The 24,229-nt window shown below is 44.9% G+C and overlaps 1 protein-coding gene across 2 annotated transcripts in view; it reads left to right on the top strand.

The window, feature by feature from the left end:
* FAM193A (family with sequence similarity 193 member A) overlaps positions 1-24,229 on the top strand; it is a 178,284-nt gene that overhangs the window by 86,827 nt on the left and 67,228 nt on the right. For both annotated transcript variants that reach the window (XM_023638491.2, XM_070264037.1), the window contains 5 exons: positions 968-1,128; positions 1,978-2,145; positions 4,513-4,747; positions 10,638-10,762; positions 16,577-16,724. In XM_023638491.2, the coding sequence (XP_023494259.2) occupies positions 968-1,128; positions 1,978-2,145; positions 4,513-4,747; positions 10,638-10,762; positions 16,577-16,724 (837 nt within the window). The remainder of the gene's footprint in view (positions 1-967; positions 1,129-1,977; positions 2,146-4,512; positions 4,748-10,637; positions 10,763-16,576; positions 16,725-24,229) is intronic.

Below are 24,229 nucleotides of genomic sequence, written 5' to 3'. Positions count from 1 at the left end.
GCCTCTCCGGGACAGGCAGATACCGCAGCCTCTGAGCACTTGTCTTGAAGGCTTTATACTTGACTTGAGGGAGTGATAGGAGAAGGAATAATGAGATTTTCTTTACGTGTGTGAATTCCCTTCAAGAGCCTCTGCTGTGACTCTACTTTTCTCTTCAGGCCATTGGGGGCGATGATTGTCGAGCTGGCTGCCCTGTTAGTGAGCCTTTGAGGGATGTGCACTGTTGTTCACCATGTGGGGCGCTTCGCCTCTAAGACTGGTGCCCACATTCCCAGCTAACAGAGTCCCTCTTAGGTCCTGTCACTGAGGGACAAGGTGCTGGTTGGGTGGGTGGTTCTGAGACTGGAGAAATTGAGGGAGGAAAGAGGTGTGTGGGGTAGGGCATAAGGTTGTATCTGTGTTCTCCGTAGTGGCTGTTGGTAAAATCTTTTAGGTACTGTTGGGTTTGAGCCTGCTTCATCCTGCAGTCTTTGCCCAGAGCATTCTCTTTCTCAAGCCTCCTGTACCCTCATGTTCTCTCCGTACAGCTTGTGGGATTCCACGGGACAGAGAGGCCTCTGCTCCCGGCCACTTTATACTTGGCTTGGAGTGACCACTAGTTTCCAGTAAGCGCCATAGTGGGCAACTGTGGGCATGTCACTTTGTGGCGGTGCCCATTGCAGTTGATCTGATACTGTGTATACTGATTAGGACACTGGGAGTAGAACTGCTGTCTTTTAAAGAATGAAAGAAATACATTGACTGTCCTCATGTGATTATGATATAACTGTCAGAAAGTAGAAAACTAGTTGATTCCAAACAAAAATCTTGGCTGTTGGAGAGAAAACGTGTCCTGTGTAATGTCAGTTATTTTCGATGTCTGGGTTTTAAATTTCTTCTAACAGGCATTTTTCTGAACAGTTAGTAACAAATTTGTGCCATGAACTTCTGAACATAACTAGTCTATTCTATTCTGTTTTTCAAGCAGAGCCAAGACTTTCTTCTTCATTCCCCTCTTGGCGGATCACACCCGGAAGCAGGCGGCAGCGGGAGGCTAGCTCTTGGTGCTCAGACGCTGCCCTCGGCGGGTCTAGGCGGTGCTGCCCCCGCAGATGCGGCGTGTGCCTGTGAGGCCTGCAGTGAGCGCAGGTACCACGGAGAGACAGACGGGTGCAGGGGCAAACCTCATCCGAGTTGGAGCTGTAACAGGAAATGGGGGTGTTTCTATAAATGACAACACACATTTGAGCCACTCCTGAGAGTAAGACAGTAGCCTGGATATTGTGAGGAAGAACCAGATGAATGAGGTTCATTCCTCATTCCTGCCCTTGAGGATTAACAAGAGGAAGCTAGTCCTCAGAAGGGGAGAGGAGGCATACCGAAATCATTAGAATCTAAGGTCGGGGTCAGTAGACATGGGGGATGCCTTTTACCTGGAGGGCTAGGGAGGCTGGCCACTGCAGCTGCTGAAGGACAGAGGGGAAGAGAAGCCCGGACTCAGGGGTCCTGAACCGGCTTTGTGCCTCATCTTAGGACAGAAGCCAATGGAGCTGAGTGGGGACCAGGGGCTTTGTGGAGTGAGAGCTGCCTGATGGGCACCTTTACGGCGAAGGTTAGGGAGATTGAGGGGAATGTCAGCATTCCTGATTTGGGACAATAGATGTGGACATTCCTGTCCTGCAAGGAGGGCCTGAAATCTTCTTGAGATGAAGGTCTCAGGAACTGGACAGCCGAGGGTACCCTCGGGCCTGTGCTGGGACACGGGTCTTCAGTCCTCCCTGCAGCAACGGCAGATTGGGAGCCAGCTCTGGGAGCTGAGCGAGGTGGAGGAGTGAGGGTGGGAGCAGGCAAATGGAATGAGAAGGGCCTGCCTGTGGATGGAAAGTGCTGGCCGTTTCCCATCCTCTGTCTCCTCAGGCCATCTGGAGAGTGTGGGAATGATACAGATTGTGTTAACTTGTCAACCCCTGACCTCCTTGTTCTTGTGCCGTCTCACAGAGAAATTTCAGCAGAGACAGACCGGGAACCTCAGCAGCTGCAGAACTACTGGTCAGAAGTGCGCTACATGGTCCGCTGCATTTATCGCCAGGCGGGGACCCCACTGGCAGACGACCAAGACCAGTCTCTCGTGCCCGACAAGGAGGGGGTGAAGGAGCTCGTGGATAGGTACACGTTGCCCATGTGTCATGTCTCTCCCTGACCTGCTGCCCAGGGAGCCTGGCAGACACCTCCAGGGAGCCTCCCCTCTGTTCGAGTGGGATCTCCTTCCAGGATCCAGGAAAGCTTGGCTGTGCTTGCTCAGCCCCCGTGCATTGCACTTCTTCAGCAGACAGACTCTGGGTCGAGTTTCAGATTCCAATCCTGATGAAACGCTTTTTGCCTATATAATAAAAAATGAACTGACGTGTTTCTGTCATTTCTCAATGTTGAGACTGACAGTAATGCCACCGTTTGAGTACTTACTGTGTCAGGGATGATGCTAAGCACTTTCTCAAGCATTCTAGCATTTATCAACCCAAGGAGGAAAAGCAGTTATCCCATTTACCAGGTGAGAAAATTGAGGCTCTGTGAGGTCAGGCAACTTGAGAGCGCTCACATAGCGTGTGGAGAGCCAGCCGTAGCCAGGGCTGTCTGTGTGGGCGTTTTTCACATTGGAGTGGCTTGTAGCACAGGGTCTGTTCTTCAGCAGATACCTTGTGCCCAGTGACAATACAGAATTTGAGGTGGACATAATTTTTATTCTTCTGTATAGTTCGTAGCATCTTTTTTCTCTTTTTGAAATGTTCCAAATAAAAGCAATACATTTGAGCTAAACATTTCATGGATCAGTTCTCCTTTGGGTTTCTTTTTCTCACATTTTGAGTGCAGCACCTTTGAGGACTTTATGAACTCTCGTTTGCTATACAGTAGAACTTATCCTGGAGGCAGGAGGAGTGACTGGCCATCGGTTTTATAAAGGAGTTGATGAATTTGGCCAGTGTATTCAGGGTTTGATCTCTGAACCTCAAACCTCGTTTGAGTCTTCTGTGGCTTTCCCTTAACAGACGAAATACATTCTGTTTCAGAGGACAGTTGTTTTACTAGTAATTAAAATTTAAATTGTTATGCTAAGAAATTAACATATCTTTCTGAAATGTACTAACCATAATGCAAATCCCATCAATTTTTACTGTTTCTTTAGCCACATTTTATATAAGGCTTCACATGTTCCATTGCAGGATTTTACTTAGCTCTTGTCCTTTACAACCTAGGTAGAGTGGTAACTTAAAAATGGAATCGATGACAACTTACATTCTTCTCTTTTGACCATATATGGTAACTTGTGTCTAATAAAGTGCTGAGCTCCCAGTGGTCCCTCCTGGTGATGGGTCGTAGATGGATGTTGTAGGTGTTGCTTCAGTGGTCCTCTATCTTAGAGGTTCCTCAGAAGTGCACAATTAAGAGAAGTGACCACTTTAAACACAGTAATATCAAATGCCATTGAACAAGTTTTTAAAAGTGGATTTGTGTCCAAGTTAGGAAAGAAATTCATGAAAATGTTAATTGTTCTTATGGCCTGGTGGGGGGCCTGTATTAATTTTTGCCCTGCTCTTCAGCTTACAGATTTTATTTCAACACTTTCAATGTTTTTTTGTTGGGGTAATTTAAAAAGAGAGATACTGTCTGTAAAGTTTCCTTGATTATATAAATCATACAAGCCCATTTGGATGGTGTACTGAATTCCTAGAAAGAGGGAAAAGCAGTCTGCTGCAGTCCTCCAACCCAGGTCTCACCTCTTCTGGGGTGGTTGCTTATCACCTGTTAACAAAGAAGCATTCAAAAATTGTTGTCGTGGCTGGCCCAGTGGTGCACAGGTTAAGTTTGCATGTTGTGATTCAGCAGCCCGGGGTTTCCTGGTTTGGATCCTGGGTGGGGACATGGCACCACTTGTCAAGCCATGCTGTGGTAGGCATCCCATGTATAAAGTAGAGGAAGATGGGCACGGATGTTAGCTCAGGGCCAGTCTTCCTCAGCAAAAAGAGGAAGATTGGCGGCAGATGTTAGGTCAGGGCTAATCTTCCTCAAAAAAAATCGTTGTCTTCAGTCTCGTATGTTTTTAATCGTCTCCTGGTTGAGAAAATGCATCTTGAGCCAGCTGCAGAGGCGCTGATGTGTATGCTCTGCCACCTGCTGGCAGTGTGAGTTCCAACAACTTGCTCCACCTATGTGGGCCTCAGTGTTTAACTGAGTGATTAACTGAGTTAATACATGTGAGAAACAGCTGGCACAATGTAAGCTCTCAATAAATGTCAGTTTTTCCAAGTGTTAGCTGACAACTTTGAAGAGGTTGCTGACGCTCTCTGTGCCTGGGTTCCCCCTGCTGTTGAGTGAGGTGATTATACAGTTGACAGGTTGTTGTGAGAAGATGGTTCTTGTTAGGTGGGCACCTGTGGAAAGGCTTCAGAAGAGATGCTCACTGATATAAAAATGGTTCCATCAAGGGGACCTATGTGGGCTGGTCCCGGGTGAGTCGTGACTCTCTTTTCTCTGCAGGCTCTGTGAGAGGGACCCCTACCAGCTGTACCAACGGTTGGAACAACAAGCCAGAGAGTATGTGCTGGAGATGAAGGTCCGACTCCTCCGGCAGTTGTCGGCCGCATCCAAAGTGAAAGCGCCGTCTGCCCTGCAGGGCCCTCCACAGGCACACCAGTTCATCTCTCTCCTCCTGGAGGAGTACGGCGCCCTCTGCCAGGCGGCACGCACCATCAGCACCTTCCTTGGCACTCTGGTAAGAGAGGAAGCCGCCTTTTCTTTGGTTTTGTTGAGAACTCTGTGGCAGGATGAAGTTTTTGAGGCTTGTGTGTTGATCTTGTGCCCTGTCACAGACCCTCCCCTCCTCTGGCGAGTTCAGGAGAGAACCTGATTTCTCTCCTTTCTCTTTTCTCTGGACTTTGCTGCTGAATAAAAGCATTGAGTGGATTGATATCTGGGTGATACATCATAGAAATACTGTTTGGGGACCTTGAGGCCTAGGGAATGAGGAATGGGGACAGTATGAGGTGAGGAACAGCGTATGTGTTAATAGGGAAAAGAAAAAGAAATGGTTTGTATTTTAAGCTGTTAATTGCGTTGTCACCGTAGACAAAGGCTTTTATTTGATTGAGTGCACATGAAGAGCCTGAAGGCTAGAGAGCGCCTGTGCACAGCCCTGTGGCTCTCAGTCACTGATTCACTCAGCAGTCCAGCACTAGGTTAAGGATGGGTTTACAGAATCAAATAAGACGCCATCCCACCCTGTAAGCGTCTTTCAATCCTAACGGAGGAGACAAACAAGTGTGTTCTTGTTGGTTCTTTGACCACCTCAAAAAGTAAATTACCAGGGCCAGCCCCACGGCCAAGTGGTTAAGTTCACAGGCTCCGCTATGGCAGCCAGGGATTCATGGAGCCTCGGATCCTGGGCACAGACCTACACACTGCTCATCAAGCCATGCTGTGGCAGCATCCCACATAGAAGAACTAGAATGACTTACAGCTATGATATACAACTACATACTGGGGCTTTGAGGAGGAAAAAAAAGAGGAAGATTGGCAACAGACGTGCGCTCAGGGCCGATCTTCCTCACCAAAAAAAAGCTTAAGTTTACCATAAATGGGTGGAAGGAGGCATGTAGTAGTAGAAATACAGTTAATGGAAATGGGGTAAGCTGGGCATTGATCCTAGACAGCCTCAGCACACTTGCTGGTTGGAAGGAGGCCATGCTCCCCAGAGAGAGAAGCCATTTACACTTTATGACTATTATAAAAAGCACCCATTTACTAATAGTCTGTGGAGTTTTTCATCATCACTTACATTTTATTACTAAATGATAGTTCACTGTGCTAGTTTTAGGTACTTTCTTAGTGGTAAAACTACATTTCAAAACAAATATAGTAACCAGTGACTCCTAATATTTGAAGCCTAATGGTCTTTATGTGATTCTGAAGTTGGTAGACCTTCTTGCTGGGAAAATTTACATACTCTTAATTTTATGCATTATTTAAGGGGTTCATGGACTTCCTCAAGCATCCCTGCAGTAGACCACTGCCATTCCTGTAAGTGAGTCTGAAACCTTGAGGAAGGTATCCATTGTGAGAAAGGAGCTGGTGAGTGGGAGGGCATTATCCCTGCTTCAAGGCCTGAGGCTGAGAAATTGAATACCAGTCTACTGAACAGGGCTGGACTTTCCTTTGGTGCCTTATTTCCTTCATTCTGCATCTCTTGCAGCACTTTCCCTCCCACCTGTACTTAGGGAAAGTCTGCCTGTTCCTCAGAAGTCCAAATCCAGGTGCCATCTCCTCTGTGACTGTACACTTGAACCTTCCCGAGTCTCCTGAGGAGACAGAGGACGTGAGCCAAGGTTGAGAGCGCCTCCACTGCCTGAACCTGGCACACAGAGCAGTGAGGAGCACTCCTGCTGTGCCCTAGAAAGTGCTGCCTGAGTCCAGGCCCTCTGCAGGTGCTTAGAGTAGAATGCTGTTTTATGAAGCAAACAAAAATTGATGTGAACCATGTTTATTGAACAAATTCCTAGCAGTTTATATAGAAATGTTTTCTTATGGTTTGAAAAATACTCAAAAACTCTGAGCACAAAATATAGCTGCTTGGTCAATGATTTATTTCACTTTTTTTCACACACAGAGATACTCACTTTGGTTTCCAGTGGTACAGCAGATGGAATAACCTGAACTCTTCCTTCCTTCAAGGGAAACAACTAAATTAGTGGATAACAAAAGCTAAAACAAGATAAAGTCTTTTGAAACACATGCTGAGATGGCATAAAAGGCAAGAAGCCTTCTCAAATCTAGAAGTAACTTTGCAGTGATCCAAGGTTGCCAGTAAAGTCAAGCACCGTGCAGGTCACTTCTAGAGGTCTCAGCTTTATCTTCTATAACCACGGTGCCACTGTCATACCCACAAAAACTGACAGTGATTTCTTATTATTGACTAACACCCAGTCCATATGAAAATCTCCCAGTTATCTCAAAAATTTCTTTTTATGGTTGAGGTGTTCAAATCGGGATCCAGTAAGGTTCACAACTTTATAACAACATCCTTCCATGCCCACACGGTGGTCAATGCAGTGTTAAGTATTGACAGAACTAAGTTAAGATAAACTTGAAAGTCAGTGTTTCAGAGCAGTACTTCTCAACATTTTTGGACTATGGGCCCTTTAAACTTAAAAACTGAGGATGCCAAAGAGCTTTTGTTTATGTGGATTTTATCTGTCAAAATTTACTGTATTGAAATTAAAATGGAGAAATTTATTAAATCCTTTAAAAAATAGTAATCCCATTATATAACATAAGCAGCATATTTTTAAATAAATAACTATTTTCCAAAATAAAACATATTTAGTAAGAAGAGGGACATCATTTACATTTTTGCGAATCTCTTTGGTGTCTGGCTTAGGTGGGGACACCTGGATTCTCATAGCTGCTTCTGCACTCAGTCTGTAGTCATAGGTTGTTTTGGTTGAGGTTATTGATGTATTTGGAAAAGGCAGCAATATTTTAATAGCCTTTTCAGATCATTGTGGATGTTGTTCTTTGAGAGTCCACCAGAGCCTGTGTCTCTCTGAATGGTTAGTTACAATGTAGAACCTGAAACCATAACACTGAACTGACCCCACTCTGTTACATGAGAATCCACTGGTGTAGCTTACACTTCGAATGGTCTGCTCATGTGTGGTTTTCTAACATGGCACATTGGTCATTTGGAAAAAACTGGCTCACTCACTGAGTTATGCAGATCTTCTTGATGATAGTCAATGTGAAATCATTGTGATGTTTTTATCACGATTGTATATTCGATATAAAAAAAGACCTTTGTTACTATCACCGCTGATCCTCTCAGAATGGTCTTTAAATGTGGGGAAGCTTCAGAGCCACAGTGGCAGGTGCACGTTTTTCGAAGTTCTAATTTTGCTTGAAAGCTCAAATTTTATGATCAGCTATAAATAGTTGTTTTTCTTGAAGCAACAAGTTCAGTTGTATGAACCCTGCTGGCTTATTCTCTGCTAACCGCAGTAGCTTCTCTGTGAACAACGTCCCCTATTCTGATTCTGCAGAGCCTGTGGAATGCATTTGGACATAGAAAGGCATTTTCAAAAGTGTGACTTTTGTGGGAAATATACTTGCTTGTGGAGTTTATTCCACACTGCCCCAGGGATCAAACAGGATAATAGGGTCACATTTTTTTCTATTTATTTTAAATATTAAAATAAAGTTGGGACTAGACTTAAATTATGCCTTCGTCTAGGACATAACTTACCAGGCTATAGTAATATTGAACATCCTGCTATTTCTCAAGGTCTCTTGTAGGACTTGATTCTAAACACTTCCTTTTCCTTCTTCTAAACCCTCAAAAACCTTTTTGCAGTTGAGTATGGGAAGTAAGACTAGTTTGAATAGGAAAGCCTGAGCGTGAGTCCTCAGTGAAGCTTGCTTTCGTGCCTGTGGCTTGGGCAGCGCTGGATCTGCCATCCTCTCACAGCAGCTGTGACAGCTCCTGCGCCTCGTAGACCCCAGTCCCCACATGCCCTGGGCAGGTTGCTCAGCCTCTGTAGTCTCTTTCTGGCCTGTGATGGGGCATAGCAGCACCACATTCAGGGTTATTGCAGGTGCTGGTAATGTGTTCACACGTGGGAAGCACTGAGAACAGTGCCTGGCCCACAGGAAGCACTCCATAATGCACATGTTGTTATCCTAAGTTGATTTCAGGTTGTGAAATGAGTTTGGGGCTTGCTGTTTCTCTTGCATGCCTCATCTGGAAATATAACTTCAGATTTCATAAAAAATGCCCAACGTCTTCATAAATCAGTCTTCATCCAGTTACCTTTAACGTGAGCCCAAAGACCAGAGCTGTGGTCCCACCCCTGCAAGTGTTGTTACACAGTGCCCAAAGTTGCTCATAGACTGGCTGGCAGGGACCACTGACTCCGTCCTGAAGATTTATGGGGGAGACCAGGCAAGACTTTGGCTCTCTTGGGATGCCTTCCCTGAACCTTCCCTCAGCTGGCTGAGGGCCTGGTCTGGCTGCTGCCTTAGTTCCTAAATGTTCTTTGTCATGGAGTCAAATCATAAATCAGTTGAACTCCTGCTCTTCTGTCTCCTGGGGACTCCTGAAGGGCAGGGACCTACTGTATTAGTCTTTCTCTCCCTGTAGCTGGCATATAGCCTGTGTAGAGTGGTCTCTGCTGAAATCTGTGACATGAGTCCTTTTGACATTTTGTGGCCACAGTGTTATTACAGGCATATTCTTGGGTAATGGTTTCTCATTCCAGGCCTTAGGCTGAGTTTATTGGGTCCCAGGCCCTGGCCTTCTGCCCCGCCCAATTTTTCTATGTCGAGTAATGGCACTGAGAGATGCTGGGTGTGAAATGGGAGTGATGAAATTCAGATCTTGGAGGTGCTGGTATTTTAGTAAAACATACAGTGGGAGCATGCACTGGAAACATTGACAGAATTGAGGGCTTAAGGTTCTCTGCAGATGTCATAGATTCCTTGCTAAATTTCTTTTTCTTTATGTTTTTAGGGTATAAAAAGAGAACTGTAACTAGCAGAACTGGCATATATGTACGTGGTATAGCAATATCACTGGTGTGCTCTCCACATCATCTTACAGATGTTTGTGTTTGGGAATAGGAATTGATCAGTTTAACTTGTTCTCCAGGCCCCTGTGTCAACCAGTTATCAGTTGATAAAACAATAGAATCTTCATGTCTAGATCATTTACTAACATCTCCAGGTGTGATCATTTCAACTCAGTTTGGCTATATTGTAAATTAGGACAGACCACTAAATCTAGTCACTGTGAGTAATCCAATTCAGAGGAGTCCAGAACTATTGATGTGTAATGATAAGCAGTTTTCCAAGCTGTCTGTTGTTTAGGTAAGGAACGTTTACCCAAGAATGTAAGATGATTCAACACAAGTAGTGTACAAGTAGCTTACAGATGGAAGCATGGATTCACACGTGCATGGTTGTAGCAAGATCTGTTAAGAGTGAATGCTGCATCTAGGTAAGGTACTCGTGCCATCTCTCCCAGTCTCCTTGTGTTGAGGGCAAGTGGACGTCTTTTGATGTCACACTCTGTGATGGCCAGGATGCTCCCAAATGTTTAAAAGTTGTTCTCTAACTGATGAGTTTGCCTACGTTTATTAGGGAAACGAAAGACCTGACCTTTCACGGAGTATCGCTAGAGGCGAAATTATTTGCATCGGTCAGAAAGGGAGATTTCTCAAAATAGGCAAGAAATAATTGTCTTTTGGCATCAAAGGATTTGTATGCATTTAAATTGTTGGAAAAGTAGGGCTTTTGATACAGTTTTGAAAGCGTGATTATGAGAAATCACCATCAAATATGTGTAATTGTTTCTCTTCTTTCTCTGTCCCTTCTTGATCTGTGTGCATCTTACCACCCTGTCTGTTGTGTGTAAGTTATTTAGAAGGGAGGCTAAGTCAGAGATCAGAGATCTGCATCAGTGTGTACTTTAGGACGTAAAGGGAGCAATGACTCCTCATAAGGAGAATGTTCTGGGCCTTTGTAGAGGAATGTGGGTGTGGAGGGAGGAGGAAATCCTGGGAATTCTTTGCTCTTCGTCAATTCAGTACATCTTTTATTTATTTATTTTTAACTAGGAAAACGAACACTTGAAAAAGTTCCAGGTGACATGGGAACTGCATAATAAACATCTATTTGAAAATCTGGTCTTTTCGGAGCCACTTCTCCAGAGCAACTTGCCAGCACTGGTGTCGCAGATCAGGTATTTGGTCTTAATCTGCATATGTCCTCGTGGTACGACAGCATGGTTCTTTTCCCTGTGGTGTAGCATGTGTGCGTCTGAACACCAGTGTAGTGTGGAAGTTCTTACCAGAAAAATCACAGGGCTCAGGGAAAAAAATGCACTTTGGGCAGAAAGCTAAAAACCCAAAGAGCGATACAATTAAACTAAAATAACAAACCCAATAGTAATGCTACTAAGATTTAACACCACGGATTCCTCATAAATAAGGAAAAGTTGTGGTATCCATAATAGTTTACCTTGACAAGACTCAGGCTTGGCCAGGTGGCTGTGGTATAGTCCATGCTGTGGCACTTGGGTATACAGGGAAGATGGGATGGGAGGAGGGAAGTGGGAGATGAGAGGAGGGAGGGTGAGAGGTGGGAAGAGCAGGAGGGATGAGGATGAATGGCTCCACCATGGGTCTGATGGTGCCAAGGGGCTCCTAGTTGCTAGACGTAGGGATGAGACACAGCTTTGCATCTCTCAGAAGTTCCCTCAAGGTCTTTGTTCATGGCTTGGGTTCTTCTTAGTGGTGTAAAGTATCCATGGGGCTTTATCATGTGTGCCAAGATGAGTGTACCAGGTACAGTACTTGGGGGCATTTACCCAGTGATGGGGCAAGTGAGAAGGCTTGACCCAGGGTGTGTTTGCTCCAAGTTGGCTGTGCTCGGCTGGAAGGAGGCTCCTCTCAGATCTGCTGTCACAATGCACTGCTGAACCAGGCCCCAAGCTCCCACAGTTGTGCAGCATGGTGATTTTATTCCTTATCTGCTTACCACGTGTGAACAGATTCCACACTATAGATGCATCATAACTCCACAGACTGTAGTCATCTTTATTTAAATGTCCATGTTGAAATATAGTTGGACCAGATTCACAAAGAAGGGAAATTATTAGTATTTTTTGTGCTGAGGAAGATTAGCCCTGAGCTGATAAGATCTCTTCCAGTCTTCCTCTACCTTATAAGTGGGTTGCTGCTGTAGTGTGGCTAACAAGTGGTGTAGGTCTGTGTCTGGGATCCGAGCTTTAGAACGCATGCCACTGAAGTGGAACGTGCCGAACTCAACCACTGTGCCACTGGGCTGGCCCGGAAATGATTTTTTTTTTAAGGATTTTATTTTTTTCCTTTTTCTCCCCAAAGCCCCCCAGTACATAGTTGTATGTTCTTCGTTGTGGGTCCTTCTAGTTGTGGCATGTGGGACGCTGCCTCAGCGTGGCTTGATGAGCAGTACCATGTCCGCACCCAGGATTTGAACCAACGAAACACTGGGCCGCCTGCAGCAGAGTGTGCAAACCCAACCACTCGGCCACAGGGCTAGCCCCCTGGAAATGATTTTTAAGTAAATAAATCATCATTGTAGTTGACTTATACACCACTTTTTTTTTCTCTTGAAACCCATGTATCCACCCAGTCTTTATTTCCTATATTCCTACACCCTATTTGTTCTCACTTCACATTCTCACCTCTGGAGAAAGAATAACCTTAAAAACAGTTAGGTAAGGGAATTAGGGGTATAGAGATTGCAGCAAAGTGTTAGGGAGTGTGGCCTGTGCTCTGGTTGGTTCCTGACCCTTCCAGCATCCCCTTCACCACAGCCTGCTTCCCGCCCACTCTTTTCCTTCTGTGTCCATGCTGAAAGGATCCATACGTTCCCTGGTGAATGCACGGAGACTTGCATGTTCTAACTGCCACCCTCACAGAGGAAAAAGAGTCAGGAGAGTATTCAAAGTCATGAGTTTGAAATGCAGAAGGTAGTTTTGTCCCTAGGTACAATGTTCACATCCACCAAACGCACTTTTTATGAAAAGACATGCATCTAGAGGGAGGATTTTTCCTGCAAGATTCCAGGGTATTTAGCCTTGGTTTTTTTTTCCTAGTGAGTCAGTGAGTTTGGTGGGCATGTCATCAAACTGTGGGTGGGTGACAGAAAACTGAAACGTATTTTAAAAACTCCATTTTTTTTCTGTGCTTTAGTTCTGGATTTCTCATTTGCTCATTGGGAGTGATGGTCAGACTTCAAAGATCGGCAGTGTTTTAGAGTCTTAAATGTTAATTTTGGAGTCAAGCTACAGTGTTGCTCTCAGGAGCCGGTGAGGGAGGGGGGAAATAGAGACAGGAGGAGCTGAGGAGAAGGCAAGCAGAGCATTCCCCAGGAGGCTGGTGACGCCAGGAGGAGCGACTCCTCTGAGTTCCCCAGAGGACATCTCTGTGGGATCCAAGAATAATTCAGATTTGAGCTTCTAGTGTACAGATACCCATTTAACAACTCATAAAAGTTCTGTGACAAGTTGTCTACAAACACCACCCCTAAAGCAATGACCGCCTCTGGGGCAGATGAAATCCATAGCTGTATTTTAATGTTGGTGCTTTGTGTCTAGGCCTGTGTTTAACTTTATTGTAAAGTAAAACACAGATACAGAAAGACTACACAAAGGGAACTACTGGCAGGCGAATTACCCATAGCTGCCGCCCACTGCAGTCCCTGGAAGCCAGTCCCTCTCGAGCCCATCCAGGACATACACCTCTCCCAGAGCTGTCACCGGACCGGCGCAGTCGTGCTCTTTCCTGTCTTTCTCTTCTTGTTACTCACATGTGCATTTCCATAGTCTTGCCTGGATTTTTATTTGATGTATCCTTTTATTTTTTTTAACGTAAATTATCTACCCAAATGTTGACCTCATTTAAAGGAACTGACTTAGTTTAGGAAAGTTATTTCTCTCTCTTTTTTTTAACAACTCGATTGAGATATAATTCAAATACTGTACAATTCACTCATTTAAAGCGTACAGTTCAATGGCTCTTGGTATATTGCATTATTAATTTTTTTAAATTGTGGAAAAATATAGATAACATAAAACTTGCCATTTTAACCTTTTTTTTTTTTTTTCCTTTCTTTTTGGTGAGGAAGATTGGCACTGAGCTAACATCTGTTGCCACTCTTCCTCTTTTCTTTTTTTCTCCACAAAGCCCCAGTACATAGTTGTATATTCTGGTTGTAGGTCATTCCAGCTCCCCCATGTGGGATGCCGCCACAGCATGGCCTGATGAGCAGTTCCGAGGTCGGCGCCCAGGATCTGAACTGGCAAACCTCAGGCTGCCAAAGTGGAGCACGTGAACCCCACTACTTGGTCACGGGGCCAGCTCTTTAACTATTTTTAGGTGTACGCTTCAACAGCATTAATTACATTCACAATATTGGGCGACCGTCACCAGTATCTATTTCCGAAACTTTGTCCTCACCCCAAGCAGAGACTATTCCCATTAAACAGTGACTCCCCACTCCCCGTCCTTTTTTCATGTCTTCTGAGATTCTTTAATCTGTACGTGCCCCATCCCTACCCCTTTTTCCCTTACAATTTATCTGTTAAAGAACCTAAGCCGTTTGTCCTGTGTTGATGCCCAGGGTCTGGATCCTGAGGCATGCACCCCTGGGGCATCCAGCAGGCCCTCTGTCTGTACTGCCTGAGAGTTGGTGGCAGGATCCAGAAGCTCTGTCAGTCTCTGCTTCCGTCCCTGTGGCAAGACTAGGAGGCTCATTGTGTACACACTGCTTATTTGTTATTGTGGATCTGAATACCTATTGCCCAATTAGGTCTTTATTTTAAATATATAATATTAATTGTTAGGGAAGATTATAATTGAAATTAAAATTTTAATTTTAAGTAAACTTACCCAAACTGATTTTATTTCATTCTCCTTGTCACTTATTGTTTCACATACACATTATTTGTAATAGATGTTACCATGAATATCTTTCCAGCGCTGTCGTGTGTTTCCAAAGTGAATATTTAGATAGTAACCTGTTTGCTGAACCATTGATGTCGTTTGACCCTGAGGATATTCCCTGCCGTCTGGTAGCTCTCCTGTTTCCTCTCTGGATTCCAGCACAGCTTTGCTTGAATGTAAGCCCTGTGCCTATAGATTGTGCTCCAGTTACCCCACCAAAGATGTCCCAGGACCCTTTGACTGCTTTACTCTCCATTGGCTTGAAATAGTCTATATCATAGTGTAGGAGGAGAGCAGTTGTCACTTCTGGTAAGAGTGTGAAGAGAAGTGCATTCTGGGCTTATGCCAGTGCCCCCTTAGCATCCTAGTTTTCCAGGTGGTACAAGAGGGGCAGGATGGCATTATGTAGATGGTGGGTTTTGTGTGAAAAGTGGAAATCAGTCTGTGACGAGCAAGGTTGCAGAAGCAGGAGTGGAGAGAAAACCACCACTTCTTGGGCTGCTATGCAGCTAGACAGAAGATGGTGCTCAGGCCTAAGGGTCACCAAGGCACTGTGTAGAGCCCAGAGTCGCCTCAGAGTCACTGGGTTCTGTGTCTTGATGGGTTTTGTTTCCTGAGGGACAGAAACAGCTTTAGAAGAACAGCCTTGATGTTTGAGAGAGCCTCAGTCACTGTGTGGGTCAGTATCTTTCTCTGTTGTTTTCTGGGCTTCCCTAAACATCTTTTCAGTTACACCTGATTTCTACATGCTCCCTCTTTGAAGTGGATTTCATAGACAGACACGTGTGTAGATAGCTTCAGCAACTATGAATTCATTTGGAAGTTCTCTGTTTTTACACAGTCGCAAGCGTGATTTACCCCAGAGTGGAGACAGGTAAAAGGAGAACAGGGAGCTATTTATACCCATTGGAAAGGTTTTAATTTTAAAATTGCTTTATTGTTTACTTTTTTAAATAAATTATTAGATTGTTATTATAATAAAATTCTGAGAATATAGAAAATCATGAAGATAGGTAGGTACTATAAACAATTTGGTGCCTCTTCTAGATTTTTTTTCCTATGTCCTCTCCTTTATACACACATTCGTAAACATGATGCCATAGTCATATCTTTACTTAGCATGAGCATGTTTCCATTTCAGAACATATGTATGTAAATGTATGTATGAATGAGTAGATGTATATAAAGTTTGTGATGAGTGCCTAGTTACCCAGAATCCCTTTGTCTGGAGATGCCAGAATGTCTTTCATTGATCTCCAATGAGTAGCTTCCAGTTCTTTGTATATAAACAACACTGATTATTAACCCTGCACATCATCTTTGTGCTCTTGAGCAATTATAAATGTTGTCTTTGATTTTGAAACTCTTTGTCAAGATGTGTTTGTTACAGTTAGTTTGGTTCGAATGTTGATTATTTAGATGCTAAGAAAATGAACAGTTTCTGATGATAACGTGTATGGTAACCTCCATGCCCCGAGCTCTCCCCGGCTTCCTCCTCTATCCCAGGCCACCCGCTTGCCCCATATCTTCTTTTTCAGAAATCTGCATATTTTCCTCATTGTTTACCTGTGTGTGTGTCTTTCGTTTTCTGTTTTTCTCATTTGCCATGTTACCGTCTTTCTTAAGCTATAATATAGAATAAATAAAACTGTGTTTCTTTTGTTGAATCTAATTTTCTGTTTTACTTAATTTGAAAACCAGGTCCAAATTTTGTATTTCTCATTAAATGTATTATTTTGTCTGGGTTAGTGTATTTCAATAGGGAAAAATAGTTTACATCTCCATGTTTAGTAAACTGAATCAGTATGCCTTGCTCTTTTTAGAACAGTGTTATTCACCACTAATTTTTTTCTTAGGAGCTGTTACTTTGAGCTTCCCCTTTATGCCAGATTCTGTTCTGGGTGCTTTGCATATCTACTTATTAATCACTTACAGCAACTTGTGTGGTGTGTAGTGGTGTCCCACTTGTCACATTGGGAGGGGAAGTGACAAATAGAAGCAAACCTCTGGTCACTGGCCCAGAACCTTTGGGCCCCTTTCTTTTGTTGAAAGGCCTCTCTCCCTAGGCTGGGAACCACAACACATGATACCTGCAACGAGGACACATACAGCACCTTGCTGCAGCGGTACCAGCGCTCTGAGGAGGAGCTACACAGGGTTGCTGAGGAGTGGCTGGAGTGCCAGAAGAGAATCGACGCCTATGTTGACGAGCAGGTGAGTGTGCACTGCCAGAACCTGCTCTGTGGAAGGCATATGTGCCAATGGGGAGGCGGAGGTGCAAGTAGGGGACTCCCAGCCACTGATTTTCCAGAGGAGACAGACCCAGGCAGCACTGCAGACGACCCTCACCTAGCTGTGCCTGCAGGTAGCAGCAGTTGGTCAGGTCACTATCAGTCTGGTCATGCCTACTGTCACTTGCATAGGCTGCCACCTAGGCTCAGTGTCACCTGCAGGAGCCTGTGGGGCCTTGGGCTGCTGATCCTTGTAATTTCAGGAACCATTTACTGAACATTCTGCTGTTTAGAGCCTAGGGACGCACAGAGGAGTGTGACTTTCAGAGCCTGTTCTCTCTCCGTCCCTGACTGTCTAGAAAGGGAATGCAGACATGAACACACGCAGCGGTGTTTGGCAGGTGGTTTACAGGGGTGGAGGACAGAGAAGGCAGGGTGCTGCTGTTGGAGATAGGGCCTGAAGGGCAGGTGCAGCTGGTCAGCTGGAGCCTTTTAGGATGACATGGAACAGGGCTTCCAGATGGCATCCCAGTTTGCCTGCCATTCTAATACCCCTGGGGGGGGTCAGGCAGGGTGGGCATTCAGAACGGCCCCTTTTCAAAGTAACAGGGTGTGAGGAATGACAAGGGAACAGTGCAGAGCTCTGTGTTATATTTTTGAGACTCTAGGAAAGCAAACCTTGGTTCTGATTTGAGGCGTGTGCTGGTCCACTGTCTGCCTGGGATTGTTGGTGCTGCTTGGTCACTGGCTGTGACCCCTTGGTCTCAGCATTATTGTCTGAGCACAGTGAGAGATTGTGATGAAGGAAGGGGCTGGTGTGTGTTTGCTACTTCCCATGACCCTGTGTCACTGATCTTTCAAGTCTCATGCCGTGTTTAGTATGGCAGTTCTCTCTCTGCAGCCACGGGGACCATAACTACAAGTGGTCTCTTACTCAGAACTTGGGAGAATTTCTTGTACGATATTGCTCTGCCTGATACTGCCCTTAACGTTTGTCAGCTACAGTAGAATAAGTTCCAACTTTGTAATGTTACAGAATTCAGCACTGTTAAGCTTATCTTGGGACAGGTGGTCCCACAACTCACACAAATCTGCGCACTCCATGCACTTGGCCTTTTCCACCAACTCTGTATGCACAGCACGTCAGGATGAGGTGGGGGCCTCAGGAGCCACTCTGCACCCATAACATGCTGCCTACTGTCCTGCGGTCCCAAGTTGGGTGTGTAGAGCAACTATTGTTTTATATTTTCTTCGGAGTGAACATGTCCTTAATTTATGTGTGTCTGTTTTTATAACCAGAGATGTATTCTCCAGCGGTGGCGTGTTGTTGACCGTTGACCCCTCAGCTTAGGCCACTGTGGGAGCAGGGCTGTTTCCCAAGTTACTTGATAGATTTTAGTTTGGCAAATGCTGGAGCAGGGTCAAGTAGCTATAACCCCTGCCCATGGCTTTTCCTGCCTAAAGAATAGTGGGACAGTGGGGCAGAGCAGGTCATGGCCTCCAGCTGTCTTGATATGGACCTCTGCATCCTTGATCTGGACCTCTGATTGGCTCAACCTCATGAGGCTTCGAGCATCCAGGCAGCCAGAAGCCAAGTCACTCCAACACAAGGCAGCAGAAAGCTGCCCTCTCCTCTGCTACCTGCATGTGCACCCGCCCATTTTCAGGAGTCTGCTCTTCAGGTAGTAGAGGAAAGAGGAGCCAAGAGGGGAAAGGGTGCATGGGGCAATGGGGACTAGCTGCAGCACCTTCTCCAGAAAGCTTGCAGCTTCAGCAGAGGTGCCCAGGGGAGGCGGAGGTGCAAGTAGGGGACTCCCAGCCTGTGCTGTGAGAGCACAGGACTGAGGGGTATGTTGAGGTTGCCACTCCCTTGAAGCTATTCCCCATCTCTTGGGGTGTTCTTGGCTCAGGTCCTGTGGAGGACCCTGAAGGGCAGTCAGTTCTAGGCTCTGCCCCAAACTTGTAAGCCTTGTTCAACCCTTTCCCCTCCCTGGACCTCATTCTCCCACTTGTTGAATGACAGAGTCAGATTAAATGATGTTTTAGTTTTATTTGAGCCTTTGTATTTTATAATTCTAAATAAGTTTTTTTTGTCTGTCATTATTACAAATCAGAACTACAATAAATAGTTCCTTGTGTTCTGATTTGGACTGTGGTGAGCTGGTTAATAAGTTACCTGTAGAGGAAATCCCATAGCAGTTAAGTGTGGTGGTTTATTGAAAGTACAAAAGTAAAGGGAGAAGCAGAGCGATCTCTGATTTCCTGGGATATTGAGACATCAGTATTCTGTAAAGGAAGGACCTTAGGAAAAAAATGAAAGACCTGACCTGTCTGTCTGGCTTAACTCTTGTCTTTGGGACTCACCTGCGTGGTAGAAGAAAACTGAGTCATTCTTTAAAAGAACAAGGGATATGCAAAGCTTTCTCAGGAGGAGAGAGGTGTGAAAAGCAGGAGCTAGCCTGGCCACGTGGCTGGGAGGAGCACAGGAGCACTCTTACTCCTGAGCTCAGGGAAAGGCCACTGCAGAGGGCTGGGGTCCTGAGGCTACTTGGTGGGAGGCACATGGAAGGGTCCTGAACCCATGAGGCAATGCTACTTGCTAAGTCTCTCTGTCCTGCCAACTTTGGCTCCTGGGAAAGTTGTATTGCATTAGGTCACAGAACCCTCCCTCCCAAGTGGGCTGAAGAAAGTCCCTCCAGTGGGCTGAAAATGAGTCCCCTCAGTAGACTGAAGGTAAGTCCCCCCTGCCCAGTGGACTAAAGATAAGCCCTCCCCCAACCAGTGGACTGAAAATCAGCTCCCCCCACCCCCTAGTAGACTGGAGAGGAGTCCCCCTAGTGGACTGAAGACGATTCCTCACCCCAGTAGACCGGAGAGGAGTCCCCCTAGTGGACTGAAGACGATTCCTCACCGCAGTAGACCTGAGAGGATTCCCCACAGTGGACTGAAGACGATTCCTCACCCGAGTAGACCGGAGAGGATTCCCCACAGTGGACTGAAGACGATTCCTCACCCGAGTAGACTGGAGAGGAGTCCCCACGGTGGACTGAAGACGATTCCTCACCGCAGTAGACCTGAGAGGATTTCCCACCGTGAACTGAAGATGATTCCTCACCTGAGTAGACTGGAGAGGAGTCCCCACGGTGCACTGAAGACGATTCCTCGCCCCAGTAGACCTGAGAGGATTCCCCACAGTGGACTGAAGACGATTCCTCACCCGAGTAGACCGGAGAGGAGTCCCCCTAGTGGCCTGAAGACGATCCTCACCCAAGTAGACTGGAGAGGATTCCCCACAGTGGACTGAAGATGATTCCTCACCCGAGTAGACTGGAGAGGAGTCCCCACAGTAGACTGAAAGTGAGTGTCCCCTCAGTGGACTGAATATGAGTCTGTCTTCACTAAGGGTCGTTGCTTATACTCAGTTTGTCTTCAACAGGGTTACTGGACTAGGAGAGGAGGGAGGCACCATTTATATGGACACTCTAGAATCCAACAAGCCACAGCTGTGCCCCCAGAGACCTTCTGAGTACATGTGGACAGTAAGCCACCTGTAAGGACAGCAGCAAACAGGATATCCAGACAGCACTCTCAGCAGTGTTTGCTGTTGCCCAGAGAATGATGTCAGTGGCTCTGCCTCAGGGCCCTTCTGGCCTGTTGTATTTGTAGCAGTAATACTCATTCAGAGAGAGAATGTGGGTCCTGGTAAGAGCAGGATCAGATCCTAAAAATATTGTGACAGGCTGAGGTAAACACACTGTCACTTGGAAGACTGTCATATGGAAGGTCCTGGACAGAGTCCTAGAGTCTGGATGGTGACAGCCACACTGTCCTCAGGGCAGCTCTGACCAAGCCAGACCCCACCAGGAAATGGCAGTGGAGCTTAAGGAACTTGGGGTAGCCGCTGTCCTTAGTGCTGTGAAGAAATCTAGTGAGAGAGACATTCACCTTGTCCCATCCAGCCCTAGTGAGTGAAGTCTGAACCCCAGGTAGGAGGAGTGGGGAGGTGTTTCAGCTCTGTGTGCTATCAGGAAGAATTCGCAAAAGAGCTGCTCAGGAGGAGAATGGGCTGAGCAGAATGGACTGTGGAAATTGAGTTCCCTGTTACAGGAGATGTGCAGAAATGAATTGACAGAAGAGTTTTAGATGTGGTTACACTAGGTCACCTGTGAGGCCCCCTACATCTCTAAGATTTCATGTGAGGGATAAATCTGTCCCTGACAGTGGAGCTCGTTGTACTTTGTGTTTGATGCTACGTGCTAGTGACGGGGTTTGCCGAGAACCATTGTGGGGAGATACTCATCTGTGATCGTAAGTGTGAACAAAGGCCTGTGGGTGTGTAAGCACTGCCAGTCCTCATGTTGCATGGGGAGGCTAGCCATCCCTGATGATGTCCTGTCACGGAGAACCCTGCAGTCTGGAAGCTTATTTGCAGAGGACTTCCACTTCCTCTCTGCCTGCATTTGGTATTTCCTTCTGCAGGAATTGATGCTGTTAACTAGAGGTGGGAATCCTAATTTATCCCTGACTTTCCCATCATGTTTTGTCAGTGTAAGCTTTTGATGATACGAATAACTTGTGACCTTCTTGTCACAAGTTATAGATTCTCTGATGACTTCAGAGAAATGGCATAACTAAAATGATAATTTAGGTGAAGAGAAGGTAAATGAACATTTATTGAACACTGTGCCAAGCACTGTGCTAAGAAATTTGTAGCCATAACCTCATTGCCACTCACAATAGTTCCATGAAATAATGGTATTGCCCTCTTTTATGCGTGAGAAGAGACATGGGAGGATGTATTGCCTCCCCTACCTCCCCACCCCTTAGCCGGGAGGCCTGCTGGGATTTGGATCAGGGCTATCCACGTCGTGCCCTCCTGAGGACCGTATGGGGTCTTTAATTCACATTATAAGTGTGACTAACATAATACAATGCTAGTTTCAGAAATTCAGTCTTCATTTCTCCAATTGAGCTATGACTAAACATAAATGCCATAGGACAACTCTTAGAAAAAGGGAAAAGACTGAGACTTAGAAATCCTTTGGGAATAGTACAGGCATACCCCATTTTATTGTGCTTTGCAGATCTTGCACTTATTACAAAATGAAAGTTCGTGGCAACCCTGCACTGAGCAAGCATATCAATGCCATTTTTCCAACAGCATTTGCTCACTTCGTGTCTCTGTATCATGTTTTGATAATTCTCACAATATTTCAGACTTTTTCATTATTATTTGTTATGGTAATCTGTGATCAGTGATCTTTGCTGTTAGTCTTATAATTGTTTTGGGGCGCCACAAACCACGCCCATACAAGATGGTGAACTTAATCATTAAATGTTGTGTGTGTTCTGACTGCTCCACTGACCAGCCGTTCGCCCATCTCTGTCCCTCTCTTTGGGCCTCCGTATTCTCTGAGACATAACAATATTGAAATTAGGCCAGTTAATAACCCTACAATGGCCTCTAAGTGTTCAAGTGAAAGGAAGAGTCATACATCTCACTTTAAATTAAAAACTAGAAATGATTAAGCTTAGCGAGGAAGGCATGTTGAAAGCTGAGATAGGCCAAAAGCTAGGCCTCTTGTGCCAAAAACAGTTAGCCAAGTTGTGACTGCAAAGGAAAAGTTCTCAAAGGAAATTGAAACTGTGACTCCAGTGAATACACAAATGACGAGAAAGCAAAACGGTCTTTTGCTGATACGGAGAAAGTTTTAGCGGTCTGGATAGATCAGACCAGCCACAACATTCTCTTAAGCCAAACCCTAATCCAAAGCAAGGCCCTGACACTCTTTGATTCTGTGAAGGCTGAGAATGGTGAGAAAGCTGCCAAAGAGAAGTCTGAAGCTAGCAGAGGTTGATTCGTGAGATTTAAGGAGAGAAGCCATCTCTATAACATAAAAGCACAAGATGAAGCAGCAGGTGCTGGTGTAGAAGCTGCAGTAAGTTATCTAGAGATCCAGCTAAGACAATTAATCAAGGTGGCTACACTAAACAGCAGATTTTCAGTGTAGGCGAAACAGCCTTGTATTAGAAGAAGATGCTGTTTAGAACTTTCATAGCTAGAGAGGGGAATTCATTGCCTGGCTTCAAAGTTTCAGAGGACAGGCTGACTCTCCTGTTAGGGGCTAATGCAACTGGTGACTTTAGGTTGAAGCCAGTGTTCATTTATCATTCCAAAAATCCAAGGGTCGTTAAGAATTATGCTAAATCTACTCTGCCTGTGCTCTGTAAATGGAATAACAAAATGTGACAGCACATTTGTGTACAGCATGGCTTACTGAATAATTTAAGCCCACTGTTGAGACCTACTGCTCAGAAAAAGATTGCTTTTAAAATATTATAGCTCATTGACAATGCACCTGGTCACCCAAGATCTCTGATACAGATGTACGAGATTAGTGTAGTTTTCTTGCCTGCTAACACCGCTATCCATTCTATAGCCCATGGGTCAAGGAGTCACTTGGACTTTCAATTCTTGTTATTTATGAAATATGTTTCATAAGACTACAGCTGCCATAGTTGGTGAGTCCTTTGATGAATCTGGGCAAAGTAAATTGAAAACTTTCTGGAAAGGGATTCACCATTCTAAATTAAGAATGTTTATGATTCATGGGAAGAGGTCAAAATATCAATGTTAACAGGAGTTTGAAAGAAGTTGATTCCACTCCTCATGGATGACTTTGAAGAGTTGAAGACTTCAGTGGGGGAAGTAACTGCAGATGTGATAGAAATAGCAAGAGAACTAGTGTTAGAAGTGGAACCTGAAGATAGAATTGAATTGCTGCAATCTCATAATAAAACTTTAATGGATGAGGAATTGTTTCTTATGGATGAGCAAAGAAAATGGTTTCTTGAGATGGAATCTACTTTTGGTGAAGACTGTTGAAATGACAACAAAGGATTTAGAATGTTACATAAACTTAGTTGATAAAGCAACGGCAGGGTCTGGGAGGATTGACTCTAATTTTGAAAGAAGTTCTACTGTGGGTAAAATGCTGTCAAACAGCATTGCATCCTACAGAGAAATAGTTTGTGATAGGAAGAGTCCATCGATGCAGCAAACTTCATTGTTGTCTTATCTTAAGAAATTGCTACCCCAGCCTTCAGCACCTACCACCCTGATCAGTCAGCAGCCATCAGCATTGAGGCAAGATCCTCCACCAGCAAAAAGATTATAACTCATTGAAGATTCAGATGATGGTTGGCATTTTTTAGCAATAAAGTATTTTTTAATTAAGGTATGTACATTGGTCTTTTAGATACAATGCTATTGCACACTTAATAGACTACATTATAGTGTAAACATAACTTTTATATGCACTGAGAAAACAAAAAATTAGTGTGACTTTCTTTGTTTTAATACTCATTTTATTGCAGTGGTCTGGAATTGAACCAGCAGTATCTCCAAGGTATGCCTGTAATTCTTGGTGTATCTTTTCCTAAAGTTGAACATTAATTTGGGAATATAATACACAGTATTATCACTGC

This window comes from Equus caballus, chromosome 3, assembly GCF_041296265.1.
Source record: "Equus caballus isolate H_3958 breed thoroughbred chromosome 3, TB-T2T, whole genome shotgun sequence".
Taxonomy (NCBI): domain Eukaryota; kingdom Metazoa; phylum Chordata; class Mammalia; order Perissodactyla; family Equidae; genus Equus; species Equus caballus.
The sequence above is the reverse complement of the archived record's forward strand: the minus strand, read 5'-3'. Positions and strand labels throughout refer to the sequence as shown.